The sequence below is a fragment of the Ranitomeya variabilis genome, chromosome 2 (assembly GCF_051348905.1).
Source record: "Ranitomeya variabilis isolate aRanVar5 chromosome 2, aRanVar5.hap1, whole genome shotgun sequence".
NCBI lineage: Eukaryota > Metazoa > Chordata > Amphibia > Anura > Dendrobatidae > Ranitomeya > Ranitomeya variabilis.
In genome coordinates, this window is record NC_135233.1 from 297,960,309 (window position 1) to 297,988,302 (window position 27,994).

The window sequence follows — 27,994 nt, forward strand, 5'->3', positions numbered from 1 at the left end:
GACATGCTGAGGAATATGGCGGTCAGGCCGACAGCGAAAGCGACGGTTTTAAACAATGCTCCAATTTGTCCGAGTGACAGAATTGATCCATTCTATGGTGGCGGAGTGTTTTAGGAAGTCCTCTGTGATGGGCCTCATCTGTATTCCACCCCCTTGCCTCCTCCACCGCTGGCACTGACAATAGGCCTCATTCTTGGGTTGTAAACAAGCGAGTGTTAATGGTGCACGTGTTTGGTTTGTATTTATGAGGCAGCTTGTCCAGAATGACGTGTGGGGAGGAGGCAGGGAGGGAAGGAGGGAGCTGCCTGTTCTAGTGATGTCTCCTCCACTTCCTTCTTGTGATAGAGCAGCACAGGAGCCCAGCTGAAGGAAGCTGATAGCTCTCAGTTTGAAATTCACAGGAACAGGCAGCCACACACTGGATCCTGAGTGTCCTGCAAGGGGGGCAACATGAGCGCAGCAGGGGATGTGGTGTGCACTGGCTGGCTCATCAAGTCACCCCCAGAGAAGAAGCTCAAGAGATATGTGAGTCCTCCTCTATATGATAATATCAATTTATAACGCATGCATGCAGTATAATGTGTACAGAGCGGCGACCGTGCTACGGCAAGACGTCCATCCCATCCATCATCGCTGGTGCCTTCTTCACCATCCAGATCTCTTCTACGGAGGATACACCCTGGGATGCATTTGTCTGACATTTGGCATCCCTACGTATGACGTCATAACAGTTGGACTATGACTTAAATTATTGCATTATTTTAAGTTGCCCCAATAAGGATTAAATGACAAATTCCGCGTGGATTAATCTGACGCTTCGTGTTGTCAAGATACATAGTCGTGGCATCTTGACATATGTTGTCATCACAAGTGTGTATGTACATAGAGTAGTAGAGTAGTGTTCATGGCTGGCTAGGACGTAAACGCGAGTAGAGGATGTGAGCGAACGTGCACTTTGCCCAGATACCCTCATTTTTCTCACTGGATCAGCCTGTCTTTTTGTCTGGGAAAATAACAGGGTGTGTGTCTCACAAAGCATAGGAAACTCTATCAATGCTGGCCTGCCAGCAGACATTCCACGCACAAATAACCCAGGGACTTTCTATTCGGCCAATTAGATGAGAACGATGGACAGTGGCGTTCACTAGTGACTACGCTAACAGTGCCGGTGGATAGAAGGCACTGAAATGGGACCGGTTTACAAGCTGATTAGTGATCGGAATTGGGATTGTGGCAAATATTTACAAATAAGAATCAATATTTACAAATAACATCATAAATCGTCTTCTGCAGCGACCGATGCTGATCTTTGACTTTTCCAATAGTGAACAATCAGTTGCATTCTTTCTATGATGCTTTTTAGATACAACTTTGTGTCATCTGTAGAAATGGTTACTTCTGGGCTTAGCTTATGTTACACTGTGGTTATTGTGCGTTCGGTGGGAAATGTGTGGGGTGGACGGAGATAAAAGACGAGGATAAAGAAAATGCAGAGTGCAGCGACATTCTCGTCTTCGTGTTTTCTCAGCAAGTTTTCTTGCTGCTTAATAACGACTTGTTTGTTTGCTGATGTTAGTAACTTTTGTCACCAGAATTAGGGAACACGCTGGTGTGTGACATCTTGGGTGACAGCACAATCGCCCAGTGACTCACAGCCATTTGTTTGTCCCATAGACGAGCAGTGTCTGTAAACATGTTCCACCCACTAATCTATTTTTATGATATATGTCTATATGATCGTAGTCATCGGAGTCTCATTGTCAGGGATAAATGTCATATTTCTCATCATGAACTTTAGGGAGGAGGTTATTTTATATCTAAGTCCCTTTGTCTTCACATTTTATGGGACATTTATCACAGATTATAAATAAACTTTTCCATACTTGTATTTGTTGATTATAGTAAAACATTGTGAATCTTCATCTTCTCATTTAATTTCCATAAGTAGTCAGAGTTTATTTTTGGAGGATGTGTATATTTTGTGTAGTATTTCTTCACGTGGCGTGACGGGATGGAAACATTCTGCCATAATTCTAAATATATTTATGCCAAATAAACAGGAGAAGCTCACTGGGATGGATGTCACAATAAGCAATATTTCACGCTGGATGTTGTCTGTAGCTACAGAGACAGCAGGGCTGATTTCCTTGGATGTAGCAGTTTTGTGCTTTGTCAGATGTTGTACATTTGTTTTTTCTCAGATCTAGCTGCTCTGTGTTTGTCAGTGATAGGAGAGCTTTGTTTTTCACAGTCCGTCCTGATCACATTTATGGTCTTTAATAAGGGCTTATTTATTCTACGTATTAGAAAAAAAGCGATTATTTTGATGAGAGTGAGGTCTGAGTGTCATCCGATTTTCTCATACATGGAGAAATAAAAAGAAAAGTTTTTCTCCACCTTCTCCAAATTGACAGTCCGTGAAAATCAAACCACAGTCGGATGTCAACTGAGTACGGTCCAACTTTTTCATGGACCCATAGACTTGCATTGCCAAGTTTGAGCCGACCCATGGATTAAAATTGAACATGTCTCCACGATTTTCCGGACAAATCATGGACAAGTGAGTGGCCCCAAAGTACAAGTGCCATCTGTGAAAAAAACGGATACCACTCGTACGTGAAAATGGGATGTCTGAATACGCCCTAAGAAAATGGTATTGTTTTTTTCAGGGCTGTGGAGTCGGTAAGCCAAACCTCCGACTCCAACTCAATTTCCGTGACACCGACTCTGACTCCGACTCCACCAAAATGGGCTCCAACTCCGACTCCATGACTCTGACTCCACAGCCCTGCCAGGGCTATGGAATTGGTAAGCGAGACCTCTGACTCCTTGATTTCCATGACTCCGACTCCACCAAAATGGGCTCAGACTCTGACTCCACGACTCCGACACCGACTCCACAGCCCTGGGTTTTTTAAGTACAGAAGTTCAGTTTAATCGTTTTCTCATGTATGTCAGAAGTGTCTCCTCTTGGCATATATTTTAAGTTTATTATTTAATATACTATGCATCCCTTTTTTGATCTGTTTTTGGCTGATTTGGAAAGACCAAACTTGTGAGACTGCACTGAACCCTTTGTTACATCATGATGTCTTATGACTGCTGGTGAACCTAAGACATTACCTAATAAGTTACACTACATCTAGCCGTACACAATAGATGGCTGCTCGCTGAACACTATATACCCTGGCCCTTTATATACTTATACACATGGATTAACCAAACGTGTACATTTCAATGAGCCGGAGCCTCCTTCAGACTCCTCTAACGAAGGACGAAATCCATCATGCCCGATCCTTGTTTCTCCACTCTTGGGCCGTCCTCACACAGATTAGATTATTAGCCCATCTCTCTGGAATCATTAGATACGGGGGGCTTCAGTTCAGTAAAAAGGGGTTGTAGTATTAGAAAAATGTCTGAATTCTTCCAGAAACAGATCCCTACCTGTCTGCATTTACTTGGCTGTTTCTCTACTAACCTAACCATGTTTTTCTAATTCTGTACAAGCCCTTTAAAAGGAAACCTGTGATTAGATGCCCGAGCCACAGGCAACGTGAATAAGAGCCTTGCTACGTGATTGCAGTCAGGTATGTTTTACTTTGGAACTCTGCGGCATTTCAGAGAAAACATTGTTTGAAAAGCCGGCTGAGCAGTATAGGAAGAGACCTGACTAGTCCGGTGACTTTCCTGTCCGCTTCTCCCCTCTCCAGGTCTCTTCTCTATGCACACACATGGGAGAGACCTGTCAATCAACTGGAGCAGGGTGGAAAAACAACCGGAATAAGAAAACATCGGACATCGGCAGTGGTCATATTGTGCCGTACATTCACACGCATTGTTACTACTGCACCTTTAAATCGCAGCGGCCCTGTGCTGCTACCGTCTTTCCACTGTCTCCCTCCACAATCACTAAATCCTCCAAGGAAACGGCCACTTCACCTGCACGGCTGTACGGCCAGTTGTAATGGTCGCTCAGTAATTGCAGTTGTGACAGTTGTTTCCCTGCAAGATTTAGCGATTGTGCCGGGAATCAGTTGACCATAGAGGCGCGGGACGGCTGCAGTTTTTATCCGCAGCATGACTGCTACTTGTGAACGCAGCCTAACCCTCTTTAAGGCCTTACTGGATTTACACGGAGAGATAATAGTGAACAAGTTTCCTTGAAGATGCGTGTTTCACCATTATGTTTGAGCGTAATCAGGCTGCTGAGCTCCCAATGAAACGCTTGTTCGTCTGGTGAAATGATCTTTTGTGCAGTGCATCGTTCTTGGCGGTGCATCATTATTCCAGATCGATTCCTGATGGCTCAGTGTAATTGGGCTAGTAGTCGACCTATTAATCGTATGGTGCCATTAGTCTGTCCCTGTAAACAGACTCATAGGGCTAATGCAGAAGTCTGTGGGTTGCGGGCAGATCTCGGATCTCAACGCAAGGACTGACTACAGCTCTTTTGACACTTTAATATATTTCTATGAGGCTGCTACACTCGGGTCAGGAGTCTGAAAAAGAATTATGCCAAAAAAGTATGTTTGGCATACTTCTTTTTTTCTTGGTTCTCCGTATACCACTTTTATGCTACAGGTTGACCCCGACATATAGGGAGACGCCCCCTTGGCTTTTTTCTTCACCAGGGTCGGGAGAGCCGCGGACAGTCTGTGAATTACCGGTCCATGCAGCATGACCCCCTGAGCCTCAAAGTCAGGCTAAAGCTGAGCTTTTAGGATGCATCCCATTGTCTACAGCTTTTTATTTGCAGTTTTACACAGGAGTGCAAGTGTATTAAATGCAAAAGCCTAAGTGCATAGTGATTTGTCATAAGTCATCGATATTTCCCCAATTTGTGATATTACATAGGACTGCAGGTAAACAGATTGCATAATATTCTGGGCATGAGCTGGTGCTTTTCTGTGCACTGGTCAGAGAGAACTGCAGACGCCGTGCGCAGGGTTTGCTGTCCTAATGCATGGTGTCCAGCCGCAATTAGAAACCACTTATATTGACCAGAACTATGATATCATTCCTGGGAGGTGCGGTGCCAAGCATCATGGCGTGTACAGAAACAAAAGAATGGCCGCACAGCAGGAGTTTTGTATTCTTCCTAACTTCTCACATCATTTGGAAAGCACCATGGCAGTGAGGGGCTTTCAGTTCCCTTTATATGTTCTCCTTTACAAATGATATTTTGGAGAAACAGGACCTTCTTTTTATGGAACAACCATGCTTTTCTGTAAAGACTTTCCATGGAAGGAGATGACAGAACGTGTTAATTATTCATCTTTACAGTTGATGAATATTGGTTTCAATGAGGCAGATGCTGTTCCTGTCTTAGATCTGTCTCCTGATTTTTAGATTGAAATTATTACATTAATATTTAAATCTCCGCTGTTATGAAATAGCAGCAATCCTCTAAATAAGGGCTGAGCACGGAGGGTTAAATACAGCCCTCGCCCTACAGCCCCACCAAACCCAAGGGCAGGAGTGCTGCTGTCCATCAGATAATGACATGTAGAATTGTCAGTCATGTTAAGGCTGGTAAACACGACTGACCTTGTCCTCTACATCTACAAAGACTGGTTCTTACCAACCGACCCGGCTCCACTCTGTGATCACAGACGTCCATGGACTTCACTCGGAAATGAGCAGAAGGGGCAGGGGTGGATCTGTTTATTTACCCCTTACATTCTTTATTTACAAACACCACACCTGTGATAAACATATAAGTAAATATAGTAACAACGTATGTAGTAGATGTATCACGTAAAGTATATCTAGTCTCATCACAGTAGGGTTACGTTCCCACAATGAGCTTTTGGTGACGTTGGTGAATTTCTGCACCTATTAAATAAATGAGGTAACTTACGTATTTGCATTGCATTTATCAATATGTTTTTTACCGGCATTTTTATTGTGTTTTTGACTCTCCTTTTTTGCCTCTGGTGTGTCACGTTTTAAATAAAGCTGCTTTGTTGTTCATACTTCCTTGTATTTGGCTTTGACAAAACTTTATTGATTTATATTCCAAGAGTCCTTCTCATCCACCGCTGGCAACTCCGTGCTGTCTCGGTTAGTCCCCCCACAAGGTCCAAAGCCATAGAACATCCAAGAATCTGAGGCACCAGAGAAAATGGGGATAAAACAGAACCTTTATTACATTAGTCCAGCCTTAAAAATCACATAGTGAAATACAATTGAGGTAGACGAGCGAAGCAACGTTTTGGCCCAAAAGGGCCTTCTTCAAGCCAGGAATACAATAAAAATTACAGACCATTGCATTTCACCATGTGATTTTTTAAGAATGGAATAAAGGTTATGTTTTATCCCCATTTTCTCTGCTGCCTCAGAATCGTGGATTTTCGAAAACTTTATTGATACAGTCAAGTGTGGATTACATGAGCTTTTCAACCGAAATTCACTAAAACACGTGTTTTTTTTTTTACCTGCAGATCTTCCCCATCTAATGTAAGTCTATGGAAAAATCTGCACATAAAACCCAGCGTACCGTATATGTCAGGAGGATTTCCCATGCATATCTACAGCAGATGTCACTATATACTGTGGCGTCTATTTCCCTAAATCTCCAGTTGCACTAATAATAAATATATTGCACAGCATAGGTGTCAGTCCGGAAGCCACTGTACAGAATAGCACAGCAGTGTTTTCCATTTATGTCTATTAAGTAATCATTTCTCAGAAAAAAATGAGCACATGATTTTTTAATTTCAACCATGTGATGGGGTTTTCTTAAATATGCATTGCATCATATTTATTGGACCACCATAGTAATACTAAAGAGCATTTCCAATAAAATCTAAGAAAACTTCAAATTGAGTTTTGTCCTCCTCTAGTGTGAAGAATTGTATTATTCCATAAGGACTGGTGTCCTCTGCGAGGCGGGTGTTATTCGGAGACCCTTACCGACATATGAGGCTAGAGCTATAGTATATGGTAATTTTAGAAGATTGATGCATTTCCTTATCACATCCAATTGTCGATATGGTCACATTTTGTGACATGTCATAACGCACCTCCGACATGACAGTCACCGAAAATCCAAACCTATTAGATTTGTCCATGCAGGTTGCACATGACTCGGTCATAATGTTAATCACGTGCAACTATGATTTGTTGCAATTTGGTCGTGTAGCTTCCCTGAGACTTGATGTTGTGTGACTTGGATCGTCCGAGTATGTTTTTTTGCCATCGGTATATGAGATAAGGGGATGCCAGATACATGTGGCTCTGCGTATCTCACAAGAACAAATAAGCAAGCAGCATACAATCTAATGCGATGTGTTCCTTGCCAACGTTTCTGCTTATTTCTTATTCCTGCATGCTTAAAGATGAGAGAAGAGAAATATAAAGGGATGAAAAGAGCTGGCCAGAAGCGACATGTTATATTGGCGAAGGTGTAGAGTAGGATGGGATTATGCAAAGTGGAAAAAAGCTGCTTTTTAGTAGTAAATACATTTTACATAAAAGGAGGATATATTACTTTATGAGACAGTTAAGGTCGCCTTTGCAAGAAAGAAATAATCATCCAGCATCAGAAGCTGGAGTAATTAGTGTACACTGTTTTATAATTATTTTGTTCTGTGTTCTGCCCATAATTTCACATTACGCTTGTGTTGCTCGGCAGCCTATACACAAACCTTTTATGAGAGTGACAGAGGGTTTGTCACAGCCTTTTATCGTCCCATCGAATAATTATAATGTATAAAGCACGGGGCGAAAAGTATTGTTTGGGATTAAACAGATGTCCCTCCCTGAGGGTTTTATAGGGCTTCCGGTTAATGCTTATGCTGGGTAATATGGCCCTCTAACACGGCCACTGTGTGTATGTGTGTATAAATATATATATATATATGTATATGGTATTGTGGTGACCACTGCCTACAGCAAAATGGACACCTCTCCCTTTATCAAACTTAGGGCACATACAGACAGGTGTATGAAGAATCATCCGCGTTTCATCCAGGAAACTCAAACGATCTTTTTTTAATTTTCACCAGATTTTCATTCATGTGCCATCCGTGTGTCCGTCTTTTACATCCTTTTGCCATTCGTGTCCATCTTTTTCTTCCATGTACTATCTGTGTGTCCATCTTTTCCTTCCATGTGCCATCCATGTGTCCATCTTTTCCTTCCATGTGCCATCCGTGTGTCCATCTTTTATTTCCATTTGCCAGCTGTGTGTCCATCTTTTTCTTCCATGTGCGATCCGTACGTCCATCTTTTACTTCCATGTGCCATCCGTACGTCCATCTTTTTCTTCTATGTACATCCGTACGTCCATCTTTTACTTCCATGTGCCATCCGTACGTCCATCTTTTTCTTCTATGTACATCCGTACGTCCATCTTTTACTTCCATGTACCATCCGTACGTCCATCTTTTACTTCCATGTGCCATCCGTGTGTCCATATTTTTCTTCCATGTACCATCCATACATCCATCTTTTACTTCCTTGTGCCATCAGTACGTCCATCTTTTACTTCCATGTGCCATCCGTACATCCATCTTTTTCTTCTATGTACATCCGTACGTCCATCTTTTACTTCCATGTGCCATCCGTACGTCCATCTTTTTCTTCTATGTACATCCGTACGTCCATCTTTTACTTCCATGTACCATCCGTACGTCCATCTTTTACTTCCATGTGCCATCCGTGTGTCCATATTTTTCTTCCATGTACCATCCATACATCCATCTTTTACTTCCTTGTGCCATCCGTACGTCCATCTTTTACTTCCTTGTGCCATCCGTACGTCCATCTTTTTCTTCCATGTGCCATCCGTGTGTACATCTTTTACTTCCATGTACCATCCGTACGTCCATCTTTTTCTATGTACCATCCGTGTTTCCGTCTTTTACTTCCATATGCCATCTGTACGTCCATATTTTTCTTCCATGTACCATCCGTACGTCCATCTTTTACTTCCTTGTGCCATCCGTACGTCCATCTTTTTCTTCTATGTACCATCCATACGTCCATCTTTTACTTCCTTGTGCCATCCGTACGTCCATCTTTTTCTTCCATGTACCATCCGTACGTCCATCTTTTTCTTCCATGTACCATCCGTAAGTCCATCTTTTACTTCCATATACCATCCGTACGTCCATCTTTTTCTTCCATGTACCATCCGTACGTCCATCTTTTACTTCCATATGCCATCCGTACGTCCATCTTTTTTCTTCTATGTACCATCCGTACGTCCATCTTTTTCTTCCATGTACCATCCGTGTCCATCTTTTACTTCCATGTACCATCCGTACGTCCAACTTTTTCTTCCATGTACCATCCGTACGTCCATCTTTTACTTCCATGTACCATCCGTACGTCCATCTTTTTCTTCCATGTACCATCCGTACGTCCATCTTTTACTTCCATGTGCCATCCGTGTGTCCATATTTTTCTTCCATGTACCATCCATACGTCCATCTTTTACTTCCTTGTGCCATCCGTACGTCCATCTTTTACTTCCTTGTGCCATCCGTACGTCCATCTTTTTCTTCCATGTGCCATCCGTGTGTCCATCTTTTACTTCCATGTACCATCCGTACGTCCATCTTTTTCTATGTACCATCCGTGTGTCCATCTTTTACTTCCATATGCCATCCGTACGTCCATATTTTTCTTCCATGTACCATCCGTACGTCCATCTTTTACTTCCTTGTGCCATCCGTACGTCCATCTTTTACTTCCTTGTGCCATCCGTACGTCCATCTTTTTCTTCCATGTACCATCCGTACGTCCATCTTTTTCTTCCATGTACCATCCGTAAGTCCATCTTTTACTTCCATATACCATCCGTACGTCCATCTTTTTCTTCCATGTACCATCCGTACGTCCATCTTTTACTTCCATATGCCATCCGTACGTCCATCTTTTTCTTCCATGTACCATCCGTACGTCCATCTTTTACTTCCATATGCCATCCGTACGTCCATCTTTTTCTTCTATGTACCATCCGTACGTCCATCTTTTTCTTCCATGTACCATCCGTGTCCATCTTTTACTTCCATGTCCAATCCGTACGTCCATCTTTTTCTTCCATGTACCATCCATACGTCCATCTTTTACTTCCATGTACCATCACTACGTCCATCTTTTTCTTCCATGTACCATCCGTGTCCATCTTTTACTTCCATGTACCATCAGTACGTCCATCTTTTACTTCCATATGCCATCCGTACGTCCATCTTTTACTTCCATATGCCATCCGTACGTCCATCTTTTTCTTCCATGTACCATCCATACGTCCATCTTTTACTTCCATGTACCATCACTACGTCCATCTATTTCTTCCATGTACCATCCGTGTCTCCATATTTTTCTTCCATGTACCATCCGTACGTCCATCTTTTTCTTCCATGTACCATTCATGCATCCTTCTTTTTCTTCCATGTGCCTTGGTTTATAGTAGAGCTATATCCATAAAAATCTGACGCTGCTCTGAAGGTCTGTGTAGGATCTGATTTCTTTTTCTTACATCCATAGACTTGAATGTGTGAGTCTCATCCAAGATTCAGTGTTAGGCCACATTCACATGTTGAATATTTGTTGAGTTTTTTACTTCAGTATTTGTAAGCCAAGTGGGTGATAAATACAGAAGTGGTGAGTCGTGACGTGTTTCTATCATACTTTTCCTCTGACTGACCCTCTCAGTCTCTTACAAATATTGAGGTAAAAAACTGACCAAATACTGATCGTGTGCACATGGTGTAATAAGAACACGCGCACCACTTCTGTATTTTTCACCCGCCTCCGGTTCATTCTTCTGAACAGCTCTATTGAATAACGTGGGTCAGTGTCATTGTCCAATAATATTGGATAGCACACGTCCGATTTCGATGCTCGTCTGCATGAGCCTCAAAGCCTCTGTCAGGAGAGTGTATTATTTAGACATGGGCTGTCCGTGTTAAGATCAAACAGCACACTGACCGATGTTATTCAATGGGGCAGTTCAGATGACAGTTTTTCCGCATGGGTCAAGTGCCGTGAGAAAAAAGTATGAACTAGTGGCTTCTGTATTTCAGATGAGACTCACCTAATCACGTCTTATGAATATGCAAAAAAAAATCGGATCACATTCGGATTAACCAGGGGTGGATATATTATTGGTGCATCCTGTACAGCCACACAGGGGTCCCAGGGAAAAGGGGTCTCAAGCCCACCTCCAAAGCAATGAGCAGTTTCTTTTCACAGACAGAACTATTGGAAAGTAAAGGGCCCATATACTGTTCTTGCACAGGGGCCCTTTTTTGCTGTGTCCGCCACTGGGATCAACTCTATAGCATCCGATTTTTATGGCTACATTGTCATTATTAACAAAGGGGACTGACTATGTCCTTCTAAATCTTATTTACTGCTGATATATAAACACGGATGTAAAAAAAGATATATACAGATGACAAACCGCTGGTATATAGATGGAATACTGATGACAATATGGACGACAGTCGTCCTATTTTTCTGGATAATAAAGGAATGAAACTTTAAACGCTCATCTGAACCTGATTTTTTTAGGTGAATCTGCTCTTAAATCCACATCAAAAACGCCTTCACTACTTTTTAATGTGAATTTTGAAGCAAATATGCTTCAAAATCTTTCGCAAAAAACCTGTGTGAACTTAGCCTGATGATTTATGGGGTTCATACGAAAGCTAATTGAAATGTCCACTGGATGTGCTCATACTTTACAAAATCAGGCAGAAGGTCTATTTGTGAAAACTTGGTCCATGGACACTCCGAGTATGTTTTCATGGTGCAGACACTGGGGATTTTACAGGTGCAGAGGTCTATTTGCATTACCTTCAAAGTTGATGACAGTTTCCTAAATCTTACTCCCCCAAAAAATCCAACTGGAATCTAAGTGGAAATTGACATGCATTGCGGATTTGGATCCAAAGTGTGTCAGTTTTGTGGAAAATCCACAGGAAAATGTAACTAATGACAATTTTGCTGTGGATTTCAGGTAGATTTGCAGAAAATTCCAGGCGTCTGGAAGACGATTTTTTTACTGTGATTTTGATCTGTTGTGTTCTTCTCCCTTTATTCCCGTTTTTCCCTTCACACTTGGTATTTTTTTGGCCTGGAATTCCCTTCTTCTGATGACTCCAACCCTCCAGCTTAACAAACTATCACTCTCAGTACTCATTTAAAACAGGGAGTGAAGCCGCCGTATACATTAGATGGCTGTTGGCCGAATGATGGTTTGGCTGAATGATGGTTTGGCTGCAGCCATCTTGGTCGTACCTCTCGCACTACTGAGCGCAACTGTGTTCTCTATTTCTGGAAGAATAAAACTGTTTGTGAGTACGAAATTGGACATACCTGATCCTTAACTCCACCCCAAAACTAACGATATCCGTGGGTTCGACTGACATTATGTGTATGGCGGACTTTAGTCTTCTCAACTAGTTGACCCCATTGCTACTCTTACCCCTGGTCCCTGCACAACTATAATCTCATGAGGGTCATTTTTCAGGACAACAATAGACTGTGCATCAGGTATTTAACATGGGAAAACATAAAATTTCCGTACTGGTGTTAACCCATTGTATCACAGCAGCCACTGTGCTGCTTCATGCATCTGGCGTATTGACGATGCGTAGGCTTGGTTTATCTTCTGACTATCTGTATTGTTTGCTTGTTCTTCCTCTAAGCACTTCCCACTGACCAAGAGCATAACAGCTAATAATTCACTTCCCTCTAAATCTGTATATTAGGGAAATTAGACTGCGAGCTCCACCGAGGCATGGAGTGACTTGTATAATTACAGTCATCGTACAGTTCTGCTTGTAGTATCCAGTCAGCAAGTTGTTTTTGTTGTCTACTTTTCACAACTTTGGTCAATATGTGGTGGTTTTTCCAGCCCTCTCAGTGGGTCAGTGGCAATGCCAGAAGTTCGACCACCACTGATCTGATTTTGAGTGCCCCCCCACACTTTCTGCACAGCCCACTCATGTGAATAGGACAGGCTGCAGTCCCATGCGCTGTGGGGAGGTCGGGAGAGTCACTGTCCATTGAAAATTTAGCAGAGGACGTAACACCAAACTAGTTGAACATTTCCTTTCAGAATAGGTGAAGGCAACAGAGGCGGAACTAAATCATGGAAAATTTTTGAGATACCATGTTTTCGCAACATGGGAACACCCCCTAATACCTAGTGGTTCATGAAGGTAGCCATGTCAGGATGTAAGTCCACTGTGTTAGTGGATCATCTCCTGAGGGAACAGAGGATTACATCACGATATTCGATCTTTCTTTGCCTTGATACCTGCCACCGGGGGAAGGTGGGAAGACGTATATACGTATTAGATAAAAGGCCAGTTCCACCAAAATCATCAGGTTTATCAGGCATTTTTTTAATTTGCATGTTCACCTTAAAATTGTGCCTTCTGCCCAGAAAATAGACAGTATTACTCAAGATGTGTGGTGATGATGGGTGAGTAGAAGACCCACATATAAGTGTATGTGTGGTGTGAAAGTCTGTGAAATACTGCTAAGGTCATGGGGCAGAACGTGACACCTTTGGTGATAATAGTATTTCTATAGGGAATGTCAAAGATGCCACAAATTGGGGCAACCATTTCTTCATCCGGTTTTTCCTACTCATAGTTTTTAGATGAGATGAAGGTTGTAAACTTCTTACTTTCAAGCACTAGTTTGAGGCAATTTTGAGAAACAATGTGGCATCTCGGCACTGCGCATGGTGTGATATTAGCGTCTGTATTAGGTTTGATGCTTTGCCGCTCCTTCGCAGTCAGAAGAAGCAGGTGGCTTGTCTTGTTCTGCTGCCTCCAGGGCTTCAGACGTGGTTGAACCTCAGACAATGTAGTGGCTGTAATATATTGCACATACGTTAGGACCAAAGTAATAAAGCTGGTAGTTTAACTATTATTTCACACCAGAATACAAACGAAAAAAAAACAATGCTTGAAAAACGTTGCTTTTCTTGGCAAGTCTGGTATCAGTATTCTGAGCAAAATCATTTCCCTTTGATGATATAATTTGGGTGGAGTGGGGTTTGGAATGTCAGCACAGTTAAGTCTAGCTTAATCTTCTGTTCCACGTTCCCCACTGTGTGTTGCTTTTGAAAACAGGAGTTCAGGATTTTCCATTTTTGTAGCATTCCTTAAAGTGAATTTTATATAATAGATAGGCGCAATATTTTCATGTGACAGTTCTAGTGCCGGGCTCGTTTTGTTGTCATGGATTGCAGAATTGTTGAACAGTGAGTATGGGATGCGCCGGTATTTCAGGATGTAAGCTGTATCTGAAAAGATATAAAGATGGGGCTGATTCATGAAGTAGTTTTCGCCAGAATTGTTGCAAAATTTTGTCGCAACTCAATGTGTCTCAAACATTTTTCTTTTTTTATCTACATTTTTACATTAATCCCAGCCAGGCAGGATGGGACATAACGGACAAATTCATCATAGTTTACCCGACAAACGTTGTAAATGACAACAATATGTGTGCCAGGCCCTAGCTGGAGGAACATTTCTAGTGATGTCCAAATTGAAAGATGTGCCTCCTCCTACTGAATTCAGCGCTCCTTACTCCCTTCATTGTGACTTCGGTAAAAAACACCATTCTTCATAAATCGGGGCCCAGTGCATATTTATACTGAAATGACTTTAGCGTATATATGACCATACTGACTCCATGCCAGAAGTTTGTGATGCTGGTTACTGTCTACATATTCCAGTAAAAGGAAAATTATCGCAAGTGTTGCTTCTAATGTTACATCTAATGGCAATTCACTTCAATTAAAGTTATTACCAACACTTTAAAGGAAACCTATCAGCGCGACTTTGTATTGTAAATAAAGACAAGCCTGTAATGGCGCTATAATACTGATTACATTGATACCTTGTGAAGAAATCCGCTTTGTTGTTCCTCTGTAATCAGCATTTGAAATTTTCTGCTAATTAGATTTCGGTGCACAAAGGCCGGACTGTGCACTGGGGCTTCTCCTCCCTGCCTGTGATTCCTGGTCCATCCGCCTGCCTCCGCTCCTCTTTTTGAAATCTCAGCAGTGACCTGTCATTCACAGACCGGAGGCAGCTCAGTTCAGTTACAGCATCAGTGCAGGGATATGAAATATTACACAGTCCCTACTAAAAATTAGCTGGTTGTGCATGTAATGCTGTGACATGCAGGGTCCTCCAGTGTGACAGACAGTGGCGGTGCAAGTTTCTGACCTGCTCCCCCTGCATGTTAGTCAGATGTATGGGACCTTGTAGCGTTCTAAATCCTATAAGGACATACAAGTTGCACCTCCTCCCCCATTATGTAGTAATGTCCCCCCATCTTGGGCTCCTTCCTGGTATATATGTCCCTTATCGTAGCCCCATCCTGGTATATATATATACATGTCCTCCATTTTGGTATATATGTCTCTCATCCTGGCTCCATCCTGATATATATATATATATATATATATATATATATATATATATATATATATATATATATACTGTATATATATATATATATATGTATATATATATATACTGTATATATATATATATACTAGCTGTACTACCCGGCTTCGCCCGGGTTAATGACTGCTGTTAGCAAAATAGAATGTGTTAACAAAAATTTATTCTGCACACAAAAACCACAAAACAAATAGATAGAAATGTAATTATTAAAAGGCAAAAACTAAGCAAATAGAAGCATTTCACAACATATATTAGCTTTGTTATACTGAGAATGTCTTTGTTGCCTATATTAACCAATCAGAGCTCAGGTTAATTAACTGTAGCAAAATAGAAGCTGAGCTGTGATTGGTTGCTATTGGCAGCCTGATAAATCCCCAGCCAACAGGAAGCCCTCCCCCCTGGCAGTATATATTAGCTCACACATACACATAATAGACAGGTCATGTGACTGACAGCTGCCGTATTTCCTATATGGTACATTTGTTGCTCTTGTAGTTTGCTTATTAATCAGATTTTTATTTTTGAAGGACAATACCAGACTTGTGTGTGTTTTAGGGCGAGTTTTATGTGTCAAGTTGTGTGTGTTGAGTTGCGTGTGGCGACATGCATGTAGCGACTTTTGTGAGATGAGTTTTGTGTGGCGACATGCGTGTAGCAACATTTTGTGTGTTGAGTTGCATGTGACAGGTTAGTGTAGCAAGTTGTGTGCAGCAAGATTTGTGCATGGCGAGTTTTGCGCGTGGCGAGTTTTATGTGTGGTGCATTTTGAGTATGTGCAAGTTTTGTGTGAGGCAACTTTTGCATGTGGTGCAACTTTTGTACATGTGGCAATTTTTCTGTGTGTGCAAGTTTTGCATGAGGTGAGTTTTCCATGAGGTGAGTTTTGCACGTGTGGCGAGTTTTGCGTGAGCCTAGTTTTGCATATGGCGAGTTTTGCATGTAGCGAGTTTTGAGTGGTGACTTTTGTGTTTCGACTTTTATGTGGCGAGGTTGGTGTGTGTGTGTGGTGAAATGTGTGCTGAGGGTGGTATATGTGTTCAAGCACGTGGTAGTGTGTGGCGCATTTTGTGTTTGTGTTCATATCCCCGTGTGTGGGGAGTATCCCATGTCGGGGCCCCACCTTAGCAACTGTACGGTATATACTCTTTGTCGCCATCGCTCTCATTCTTTAAGTCCTCATTGTTCACATCTGGCAGCTGTCAATTTTCCTCCAACACTTTTCCCTTCACTTTTTCCCCATTATGTAGATAGGAGCAAAATTGTTTGGTGAATTGGAACGCGCGGGGTTAAAATTTCACCTCACAACATAGCCTATGACGCTCTCGGGGTCCAGACGTGTGACTGTGCAAAATTTTGTGGCTGTAGCTGCGACGGTACAGATGCCAATCCCGGACATACACACATACATACATACACACATTCAGCTTTATATATTAGATATACCTGTATGTAATCTCCTGTATATAGTATATACCTGTGTGTCATCTCACCTATATATAGTATATATCTGTGTGTCATCTCCTGTATATAGTATATACCTGTATGTCATCTCCTCCTATACATAGCATATACCTGTGTCATCTCCTCCTGTATATACTATATACCTGTAGGTAATCTGCTCCTGTATATAGTATATACCTGTGTGTCATCTCCTCCTGTATATAGTATATACCTGTATGTCATCTCCTCCTGTATGTAGTATGTACCTGTATGTCATCTCCTCCTCTATATAGTATATACCTGTGTGTCATCTCTCCTGTATATAGTATATATCTGTGTGTCATCTCCTCCTGTATATAGTATATACCTGTGTGTCATCTCCCCTGTAAATAGTATATACCTGTGTGTCATCTCCTGTATATAGTATATAGCTGTATGCCATCTCCTCCTGTATTAGCCCTTGTTCACACGTTATTTGGTCAGTATTTTTACCTCAGTATTTGTAAGCTAAAATGGCAGCCTGATAAATCCCCAGCCAACAGTAAGCCCACCCCCTGGCAGTATATATTAGCTCACACATACACATAACAGACTGGTCATGTGACTGACAGCTGCCGGATTCCTATATGGTACATTTGTTGCTCTTGTAGTTTGTCTGCTTATTAATCAGATTTTTATTTTTGAAGGATACCAGACTTGTGTGTGTTTTAGGGCGAGTTTCGTGTGTCAAGTTGTGTGTGTTGAGTTGCGTGTGGCGACATGCATGTAGGGACTTTTGTGAGATGAGTTTTGTGTGGCGACATGCGTGTAGCAACTTTTTGTGTGTCGAGTTGCATGTGACAGGTTAGTGTAGCAAGTTGTGTGCAGCAAGTTTTGCGCATGGCGAGTTTTGCGCGTGGCGAGTTTTATGTGTGGTGCCTTTTGAGTATGTGCAAGTTTTGTGTGAGGCAACTTTTGCATGTGTTGCAACTTTTGTGCATGTGGCAATTTTTCTGCGTGTGGCAATTTTTCTGCGTGTGCAAGTTTTGCGTGTGGCGAGTTTTGCACGTGTGGCGAGTTTTGCATGTGGAGAGTTTTGCGCGTGGCGAGTTTTGAGCGGCGACTTTTGTGTTTCTACTTTTATGTGGCGAGGTTGGTGTATGTGTGGTGAAATGTGCACTGAGGGTGGTATATGTGTTCGAGCACGTGGTAGTGTGTGGCGCATTTTGTGTGTGTGTTCATATCCCCGTGGTGGTGTGATTATCCCATGTTGGGGCCCCACCTTAGCAACTGTACAGTATATACTCTTTGGCGCCATCGCTGTCATTCTTTAAGTCCCCCTTGTTCACATCTGGCAGCTGTTAATTTGCCTCCAACACTTTTCCTTTCATTTTTTCCCCATTATGTAGATAGGGGCAAAATTGTTTGGTGACTTGGAAAGCGCGGGGTTAAAATTTCACCTCACAATATAGCTTTGACGCTCTCAGGGTCCAGACGTGTGACTGTGCAAAATTTTGTGCCTGTAGCTGCGACGCCTCCAACACTTTTCCTTTCACTTTTTCCCCATTATGTAGATAGGGGCAAAATTGTTTGGTGAATTGGAAAGCGCGGGGTTAAAATTTCACCTCACAACATAGCCTATGACGCTCTCGGGGTCCAGACGTGTGACTGTGCAAAATTTTGTGGCTGTAGCTGCTACGGTTCAGATGCCAATCCCGGACATACATACATACACACACACACACATTCAGCTTTATATATTAGATATACCTGTATGTAATCTCCTGTATATAGTATATACCTGTGTGTCATCTCACCTATATATAGTATATATCTGTGTGTCATCTCCTGTATATAGTATATACCTGTATGTCATCTCCTCCTATACATAGCATATACCTGTGTCATCTCCTCCTGTATATACTATATACCTGTAGGTAATCTGCTCCTGTATATAGTATATACCTGTGTGTCATCTCCTCCTGTATATAGTATATACCTGTATGTCATCTCCTCCTGTATGTAGTATGTACCTGTATGTCATCTCCTCCTCTATATAGTATATACCTGTGTGTCATCTCTCCTGTATATAGTATATATCTGTGTGTCATCTCCTCCTGTATATAGTATATACCTGTGTGTCATCTCCCCTGTAAATAGTATATACCTGTGTGTCATCTCCTGTATATAGTATATAGCTGTATGCCATCTCCTCCTGTATTAGCCCTTGTTCACACGTTATTTGGTCAGTATTTTTACCTCAGTATTTGTAAGCTAAAATGGCAGCCTGATAAATCCCCAGCCAACAGTAAGCCCACCCCCTGGCAGTATATATTAGCTCACACATACACATAACAGACTGGTCATGTGACTGACAGCTGCCGGATTCCTATATGGTACATTTGTTGCTCTTGTAGTTTGTCTGCTTATTAATCAGATTTTTATTTTTGAAGGATACCAGACTTGTGTGTGTTTTAGGGCGAGTTTCGTGTGTCAAGTTGTGTGTGTTGAGTTGCGTGTGGCGACATGCATGTAGGGACTTTTGTGAGATGAGTTTTGTGTGGCGACATGCGTGTAGCAACTTTTTGTGTGTCGAGTTGCATGTGACAGGTTAGTGTAGCAAGTTGTGTGCAGCAAGTTTTGCGCATGGCGAGTTTTGCGCGTGGCGAGTTTTATGTGTGGTGCCTTTTGAGTATGTGCAAGTTTTGTGTGAGGCAACTTTTGCATGTGTTGCAACTTTTGTGCATGTGGCAATTTTTCTGCGTGTGGCAATTTTTCTGCGTGTGCAAGTTTTGCGTGTGGCGAGTTTTGCACGTGTGGCGAGTTTTGCATGTGGAGAGTTTTGCGCGTGGCGAGTTTTGAGCGGCGACTTTTGTGTTTCTACTTTTATGTGGCGAGGTTGGTGTATGTGTGGTGAAATGTGCACTGAGGGTGGTATATGTGTTCGAGCACGTGGTAGTGTGTGGCGCATTTTGTGTGTGTGTTCATATCCCCGTGGTGGTGTGATTATCCCATGTTGGGGCCCCACCTTAGCAACTGTACAGTATATACTCTTTGGCGCCATCGCTGTCATTCTTTAAGTCCCCCTTGTTCACATCTGGCAGCTGTTAATTTGCCTCCAACACTTTTCCTTTCATTTTTTCCCCATTATGTAGATAGGGGCAAAATTGTTTGGTGACTTGGAAAGCGCGGGGTTAAAATTTCACCTCACAATATAGCTTTGACGCTCTCAGGGTCCAGACGTGTGACTGTGCAAAATTTTGTGCCTGTAGCTGCGACGCCTCCAACACTTTTCCTTTCACTTTTTCCCCATTATGTAGATAGGGGCAAAATTGTTTGGTGAATTGGAAAGCGCGGGGTTAAAATTTCACCTCACAACATAGCCTATGACGCTCTCGGGGTCCAGACGTGTGACTGTGCAAAATTTTGTGGCTGTAGCTGCTACGGTTCAGATGCCAATCCCGGACATACATACATACACACACACACACATTCAGCTTTATATATTAGATATATATATATATATACTGTATATATATATATACATACATACTGTATATATATATATACATATATATATATACTATATATATATATATACTGTATATATATATATGTATATATATACATACTGTATATATATATACTGTATATATATATATATATATATATATATATATATATATATATATATATACATATACACACATATATATATATTTATATATATCTTCCATCCTGGTATATATATTTCCATTTCTGGACCCATCCTGGTATATATATATATATATATATATATATCCCCCATATATGTGGGACTGTGCACTGTATATATGCTCCTTATCCTAGCCCACTTCCTGGTATATATAGCCTCCATCCTGGTATATGTCCCCCTTTCTGCCGCTGTTCTTTAATGCATAGGAAAAAAATAAATGATTCTACTCACCTTCCCTTCGCTCCCCTGCCACGTCCTCTTCTGAAGCCGGCAGCTGACTGCAGCATGCAAGCAGCGGGAGTGCATGACGTCACTGCCAAGCGCCCCAGTCACATGCATGCCGACATCAGCTGCTGGCCTCTGATTGGTCGGCAGCGTGTATTGCAGCACACGGACCCGGTGGGTCCCCTGCAACGCAATACACTTCAGCTAAATATACATCCAAGGATGCACATTCATTTGAAGTTTGAGCTGGTGTTGGTGGGCCTCTCAATCGCACAGGCCCGGTCACAGTGGCAACTTCTGTGACTGCGATCGTTACACCCCTGGTGACAAATGGTCTTTACAGCCACGTTCTGCACTGGCTAAATGCATAAGTGTCATAAAACTTCAACTTTCCTCTGGGTAACACTTCTCTTCCTTATTAGGGTTCTTCAAATTAGGCTTTCCAAGTTAAACAACCCCTTTAAGCTGGCTATATATATTAGCTTAATTCTGCTATTTTGATATGGCTCAACAATCTGTTCATAAGGACAGAGTTGACCCTGATGTGATTTCAAGGGAAGCAAGGATCATTCATGTAGATTTTCAACATGCCCATTATTTTATTCCCCAGTCCTGCTAAAGGGTCAGATATTACGTTAAGAGCTGATTCTCATATGAATTATCAGTGGTAAAAGTTGTGCTGATAACAATCAGATCATAGTTCATAATTGTCCATGTTAAGAAAGATAATAGCTGAGAATTTAAAGGCTCCCACACACATTAGAAGAAAGTCTATCGAACCTTCTGATTATGTCACAGGTTTCCCATGACAGAGAGGAGCCAGAAGACCGCAGTGTTTGAGTCCTCCTACTCCTGCACTGATTAGAAGCACTTCAACTTCATATTAAATGGTGCAGGCTTCTATTAGCAGTGCAGGGGTTAATCTGCTGACTTGAGAGCTCCTGGAAGCTTTCCTGCATTAAGGCTCTCAGCTGTTCACTGTTACCACTCCCATCTACTATATAATCTGGGCCCTGGTTAACACTCATTGCCAGAGATAGCTTATGCTGCATGGTTAGGAGATGGTGGTTTGTTGTTGTTGTTTGAGAAGGTGTTTGATGGATTTATCTGTGACTGTTGCTAGGTTTTTGGTGTGTGCTAATTCCCCTCCTTCTCCTATTTTGGTTTTACCCCATCCTCCACTCCCCAGTGCATTTATCTGTTGTTTGTGTGAGTATATTTGTATGACTGGTATTTTCCTTTATCCCTGTCCGTACTACCTTGTTAGCCTGGTTGGCGTATTACAGTACAGTACACTACTACTCCCCTCATCCCTGGGTGGGGGAAGGGTACAGACTGAGGGAGGATTCTGGAGCTAAGGCAAGGTACGTGGCCCCGGCGTCTTCACCATCAGAAGTAATCCGGGGAACAAGGCGAGCTAGGACACCCCGAGCGTTAAGGACAGGGAAGGAGCCCTTGGTCCCGGGACACCTGACAACAAAGTTGTGACAGATTATGGCAGGACCGGCCGACCATCTGAAGTGGATGGGGAGCTACCAGCTCTCCCTTAACAGATGATGTTGTGTGAGAGAAAAATCAGCACGTTGCAATTTCAATGCCTGATCCCATTTGTTTGCAGGGGAGATAAGCTGCTGCAAAAAGAATCTGGTGGTGACTTTCCACGCTCTCCCCATTGAAAAGACATGAATACTTGGCTGAGAGTTGCGCTAAATTGTATGAGGGAGTCAGGAGAGATAGAGTTTTGACAAGTGAATGTTCAGCTGACACTTAACTCATGTGTATGGCCTCTGTTATTCTTCTAGCACAGTAAATCCTTTATGGTCTTCTGTCCAGTATGTATTACTGTAAATATCCAGTATACGTTCTATTGGCAGAAGTTGCCAGTAATGCTTTTCTGATGAAACAGGCATCATTTAATTTAAGTGTAATAAGGATACTGTACCTTTAAGAGTAGTTATTATTTTCATTTAACAGACACAAAGGTATCGGTTCCAGCCCTGCAGTGCTAAACAGAAGAGAAGTCGCTCTGTTGGAGTCATTTGCATAGAATACTTTGCATGGAGAACAGCTTCGAGCATGTACTTCAGTCTGTTTACACTTCATAATGTGCTCTATAGTAGTAATACATGCCGCTGATGTTACTACCAACATTGCTGTATTATTAATATACTATATACACTGCTCAAAAAAATAAAGGGAACATTTAAACAACAGAATATAACTCCAAGTAAATCAAATTTCTGTGAAATCAAACTGTCCACTTAGGAAGCAACACTGTTTGACAATCAATTTCACATTATGTTGTGCGAATGGAATAGACAACAGATGGAAATTATTGGCAATTATCAAGACACCCTCAATAAAGGAGTGGTTCTGCAGGTGGGGACCACAGACCACATCTCAGTACCAATGCTTTCTGGCTGATGTATCGGTCACTTTTGAATGTTGGTTGGGCTTTCACACTCGTGGTATCATGAAACGGACTCTACAACCCACACTAGTGGCTCAGGTAGTGCAGCTCATCCCGGATGGCACATCAATGTGAGCTGTGGCAAGAAGGTTTACTGTGTCTGTCAGCATAGTGTCCAGAGGCTGGAGGCGCTACCAGGAGACAGGCCAGTACACCAGGAGACGTGGAGGGGGCTGTAGGAGGGCAACAACTCAGCAGCAGGACCACTGCCTCAGCTTTTGTGCAAGGAGGAACAGGAGGTGCACTGCCAGAGCCCTGCAAAATGACCTCCAGCAGGCCACAAATGTGCATGTGTCTGCACAAACGGTTAGAAACCGACTCCATGAGGATGATCTGAGTGCCTGACGTCCACAGATGGGGGTTGTGCTGACAGCCCAACACCATGCAGGATGCTTGGCATTTGCCACAGAACATCAAGAATGGTAAATTCGCCACTGGCGCCCTGTGCTCTTCACAGATGAAAGCAGGTTCACACTGTGCACATGTGACAGACGTGACAGAGTCTGGAGACGCCATGGAAAGCGATCTGCTGCCTGCAACATCCTTCAGCATGACCAGTTTTGCAGTGGGTCAGTAATGGTGTGAGGTGGCATTTCTTTGGAGGGCCATACAGCACCTCATGTGGTAGCCCGACTGCCATTAGGTACCGAGATGAGATCCTCAGACCTCTTGTGAGACCATATGCTGGTGCGGTTGGCCCTGGGTTCCTCCTAATGCAGGACAATGCCAGACCTCATGTGGCTGGAGTGTGTCAGCAGTTCCTCCAAGATGAAGGCATTGATGCTATAGACTGGCCTGCCCATTGCCCAGCACTGAATCCAATCGAGCACATCTGGGACATCATGTCTCGTTCCATCCACCAACACCACATTGCACCACAGATTGTCCAGGAGTTGACTGATGCCTTAATCCAGGTCTGGGAGGAGATCCCTCAGGATAACATCCACCGCCTCATCAGGACTATGCCCAGGCATTGTCGGGCACTCAGACCATCCTAATGGAGTCGGTTTCTAACCGTTTGTGCAGACACATGCACATTTGTGGCCTGCTGGAGGTCATTTTGCAGGGCTCTGGCAGTGCTCCTCCTGTTCCTCCTTGCACAAAGGCTGACGTAGTGGTCCTGCTGCTGATTTGTTGCCCTCCTACGGCCCCCTCAACGTCTCCTGGTGTACTGGCCTGTCTCCGGGTAGCGCCTCCAACCCCTGGACACTACGCTGACAAACGCAGCAAACCTTCTTGCCACAGCTCTCATTGATGTGCCATCCTGGATGAGCTGCACTACTTGAGCCACTTGTGTGGGTTGTAGAGTTTGTCTCATGCTACCACGAGTGTGAAAGCACAACTAACATTTAAAAGTGACCAAAACATCTGTTGTTTAAGTGATCCCTTTATTTTTTTAGCAGTGTGTATGTATGTATGTATATATATATATATATATATATATATATATATTGTACATATGTAGAAAAAGAGGAACAGCACCAGAAAAAAATACCTTAAAGAATGCACGCTTCCCTGACCAGCATTCCAATGGCCTTCCAGACAGCAAACAAAAGGGGAGACATCACAAAAAGATGTAAAAAGAGGACTTCAATGCCCTGTGGCGTGGCAACGTTTCGGGTAAAACAAATCCTTTCTCAAGCTTGAGAAAGGATTTGTTTTATCCGAAACGTTGCCACGGCACAGGGCATTAAAGTCCTCTTTTTTACATCCTTTTTGTGCGGTTTCCCTTTTTGTTTAATATATATATATATCTTGGCCCCCTGAGGTAACCGACGTGATAGGGATGCGTGTTACCCCGCATAGGGGTGCGTGTTACATCCACAGCCATGAATATGGGTAAGAACCAATAATGTTTATTCTTTTTTTGTAATTGACAATTATATAATCTTTCAATAAAAATTGAAGTTTGAAGAAAAAATTATCTAAACATAGATAAACACTTTGGAATGAAAAAGTATACACTTGCACTTAGGATTGGTAAAGATTTGGTCCCATTTTCTAGTTAAATTCAGTGGAGAATCTCGGCACTATAGATTTTAAATGAATGTTTCTCATATGATAACATCAAGGGTCTGCTTTGTTCTTTTCAGCAAGTCTCCATAAATTCAATGTTAATTAGATAGCCTTTGATGTCCCAGCCAATTTAGTAGTACATGAGAACTGAATTGCATGAACCATTCTCTGAATATTTTGTTTTGTATATATAACCTGTGTACAGTACCCTACCAGTATAGAGACACGCACTGATGTACTGTGTTATGCATTGTGCGGTCTCTGGGGGGCAGCGCATGGGATAGAGATTGAAAGAACACCAAATAAAGAATCCCTGTGTCATGAGCAGCCCCTAAAGTACTCATCTAGGCAAAATATTGTATACTAGATGGTGGCCCGATTCTAACACATCGGGTATTCTAGAATATGTATAGTAGTATATAGCACAGCCCACACAGTATATAACACAGCCACATAGTATATAACACAGCCCACGCAGTATATAGCACAGCCCACATAGTATATAACATAGCCCACGTAGTATATAGCACAGCCCACGTAGTATATAACAAAGCCACATAGTATATAACACAGCCCACATAGTATATAGCACAGCCCACGTAGTATATAGCACAGCCACGTAGTATATTGCCCAGCCACGTAGTATATAACACAGCCACGTAATATATAGCACAGCCACGTAGTATATTGCCCAGCCACGTAGTATATAACACAGCCACGTAGTATATTGCACAGCCAACGTAGTATGTTGCACAGCCACGTAGTATATAACAGCCCACGTAGTATGTAGCACAGAGACGTAGTATATAACACAGGCCAGGCAGTATATAACACAGCCCACGTAGTATCTAACACAGCCCACATAGTATATAGCAATGGGGGCACCATATCCCTGATAAAAAGAGAATTAAAATAAAAAATAGTTATATACTCACCTTCCCACAGCCCCCGGATCCAGCCCAGGCCTTTAGCGATTCTCCTCGCGACGTTCCGGTCCCAAGAACGCATTGCAGCAATAACACGTGATGATGTAGTGGTCTCGCATGACCGCTGCGTCACCTACGGCAGAGGTGTCAAACTGCATTCCTCGAGGGCCGCCAACAGGTCATGTTTTCAGGATTTCCTTAGCATTCCACAAGGTGCTGGAATCATTCTGTGCAGGTGATTAAATTATCACCTGTGCAATACAAGGAAATCCTGAAAACATGACCTGTTGGCAGCCCTCGAGGAATGCAGTTTGACACCTCTGACCTACGGTCATTGCTGCAATGGATTCTTGGGACCGGAACGTCGCGAGTAGTGGGAAATCCGCCGGAAGGTGAGAATATAATGATATTTTATTTTTTTTATTATTTTTAACATTAGATATTTTTACTATTGATGCTGCATAGACAGCATCAATAGTAAAAAGTTGGTTACGCAGGGTTAATAGCAGCGTTAACGGACTGCGTTACACCGCGTTATGCCGCGGTGTAACACAGTCGGGTTTAATGGATGGCTAAACCGCTATGGGGGCACTGACTGGAGGAGGGCAGTATGGAGGGGGCACTGACTGGAGGGGAGTAGGGAAGGGCGAATTCGCCGTCGGACTGTGCCTGTCGCTGACTGGTCGCAGCCAGCCGGCCGCGACCAATCAGCGACGCGGGATTTCCGTGACAGACGAACAGACGGAAGTGACTCTTAGACGATTATATAGATAGATTCATTTCGCTTTGATTGCTCCTTTAAACGGATTATGTCAGCACAGAATGACTGTTCAGACCAAGTGCAGGCGCTCGATGCTTCACTCCTTCCTACCCGCTTGGTATCCATCTATCTCCATCCTCTATGAAGCCAGAGCTGTCAATCAAAGAAAAGGGGGTGGAGATTGAGCTCAAACAAGCACTCGGGAAGGTGTATTTAAATGATTGTCTCCGCCTCCGAAACACCGAGTGGCGGCTCTTAGTTTGAACAGTCACTCTGTGCTGACAGAGTCCCTTGAAATCATGCTGACAGATTCCCTTTAACCCACAAACTATATATTATATACTATATATCTTTCAAAGTCAAGTTCAGGAATAACATTACATGGCCAAGAAGACTAAGAAATCAGTATGTTAATTGATACAGAAAGGAGACTTGACTGACAGCCCCTTTGCTGTGTGATTTCAAGCAAAGAAGTCATCAGTCAAGCAAGAGGAGGCAGCGCTGGGCAGGGAATAGAGCTGGAGTGACGGAGGCTTCAGATTCTCATTTGTACATTAATTCAAACGCTGATTTCTCAGTAACGGAAGAACAGACTGGCCATGTAAAAGTATTGCTGGACTTGTATTTCAAAGAGCTACATGTACATATAAATAGTTTGGGGGGAAAAATCCTGCTGACAGATGCTTTTAAAGGGTTAGTCGTAATATCACAACTTATCCCCTATACATCCAACCGATGGGACTCTCAATTCCAAGGACCAGGCTGTGGAGCTGTGGAATTCAGAGAATGGGATCTGCAACCCCATCTTCAGTACAGCAGAGGTGCATGTTCAGCCTCCCCTTAATTCATTGCCTATGGGACTGCTGCAGAAAATCAGTGGATGTATTCGACTATTTCTGCAAGTCCCATTGACAATGAATGGAGCGTAGACCGAACATGTGTACCACTGCTAGATTCAAAACAGCCATCTGAAGACCTGTTTTCGGGAACCCCTGAAATTAGCATGTTATA

The 27,994-nt window shown here is 42.6% G+C and overlaps 1 protein-coding gene and 1 long non-coding RNA gene across 2 annotated transcripts in view; one reads left to right on the forward strand and one right to left on the reverse strand.

Moving 5' to 3' along the window:
• The first annotated feature begins 270 nt into the window (after nt 1-270).
• GAB3 (GRB2 associated binding protein 3) overlaps nt 271-27,994 on the forward strand; it is a 154,189-nt gene continuing 126,465 nt past the window's right edge. Inside the window, exon 1 of the mRNA XM_077285122.1 lies at nt 271-525. Coding sequence (XP_077141237.1) covers nt 451-525 — 75 coding nt within the window. The 5' untranslated portion in view covers nt 271-450. The remainder of the gene's footprint in view (nt 526-27,994) is intronic.
• LOC143809360 (uncharacterized) overlaps nt 13,242-27,994 on the reverse strand; it is a 35,485-nt gene continuing 20,732 nt past the window's right edge. The window contains exons 4-5 of the long non-coding RNA XR_013222235.1: nt 14,878-15,048; nt 13,242-14,278 (exon numbers count right to left, since the gene is read on the reverse strand). This is a non-coding gene — a long non-coding RNA (uncharacterized LOC143809360). The remainder of the gene's footprint in view (nt 14,279-14,877; nt 15,049-27,994) is intronic.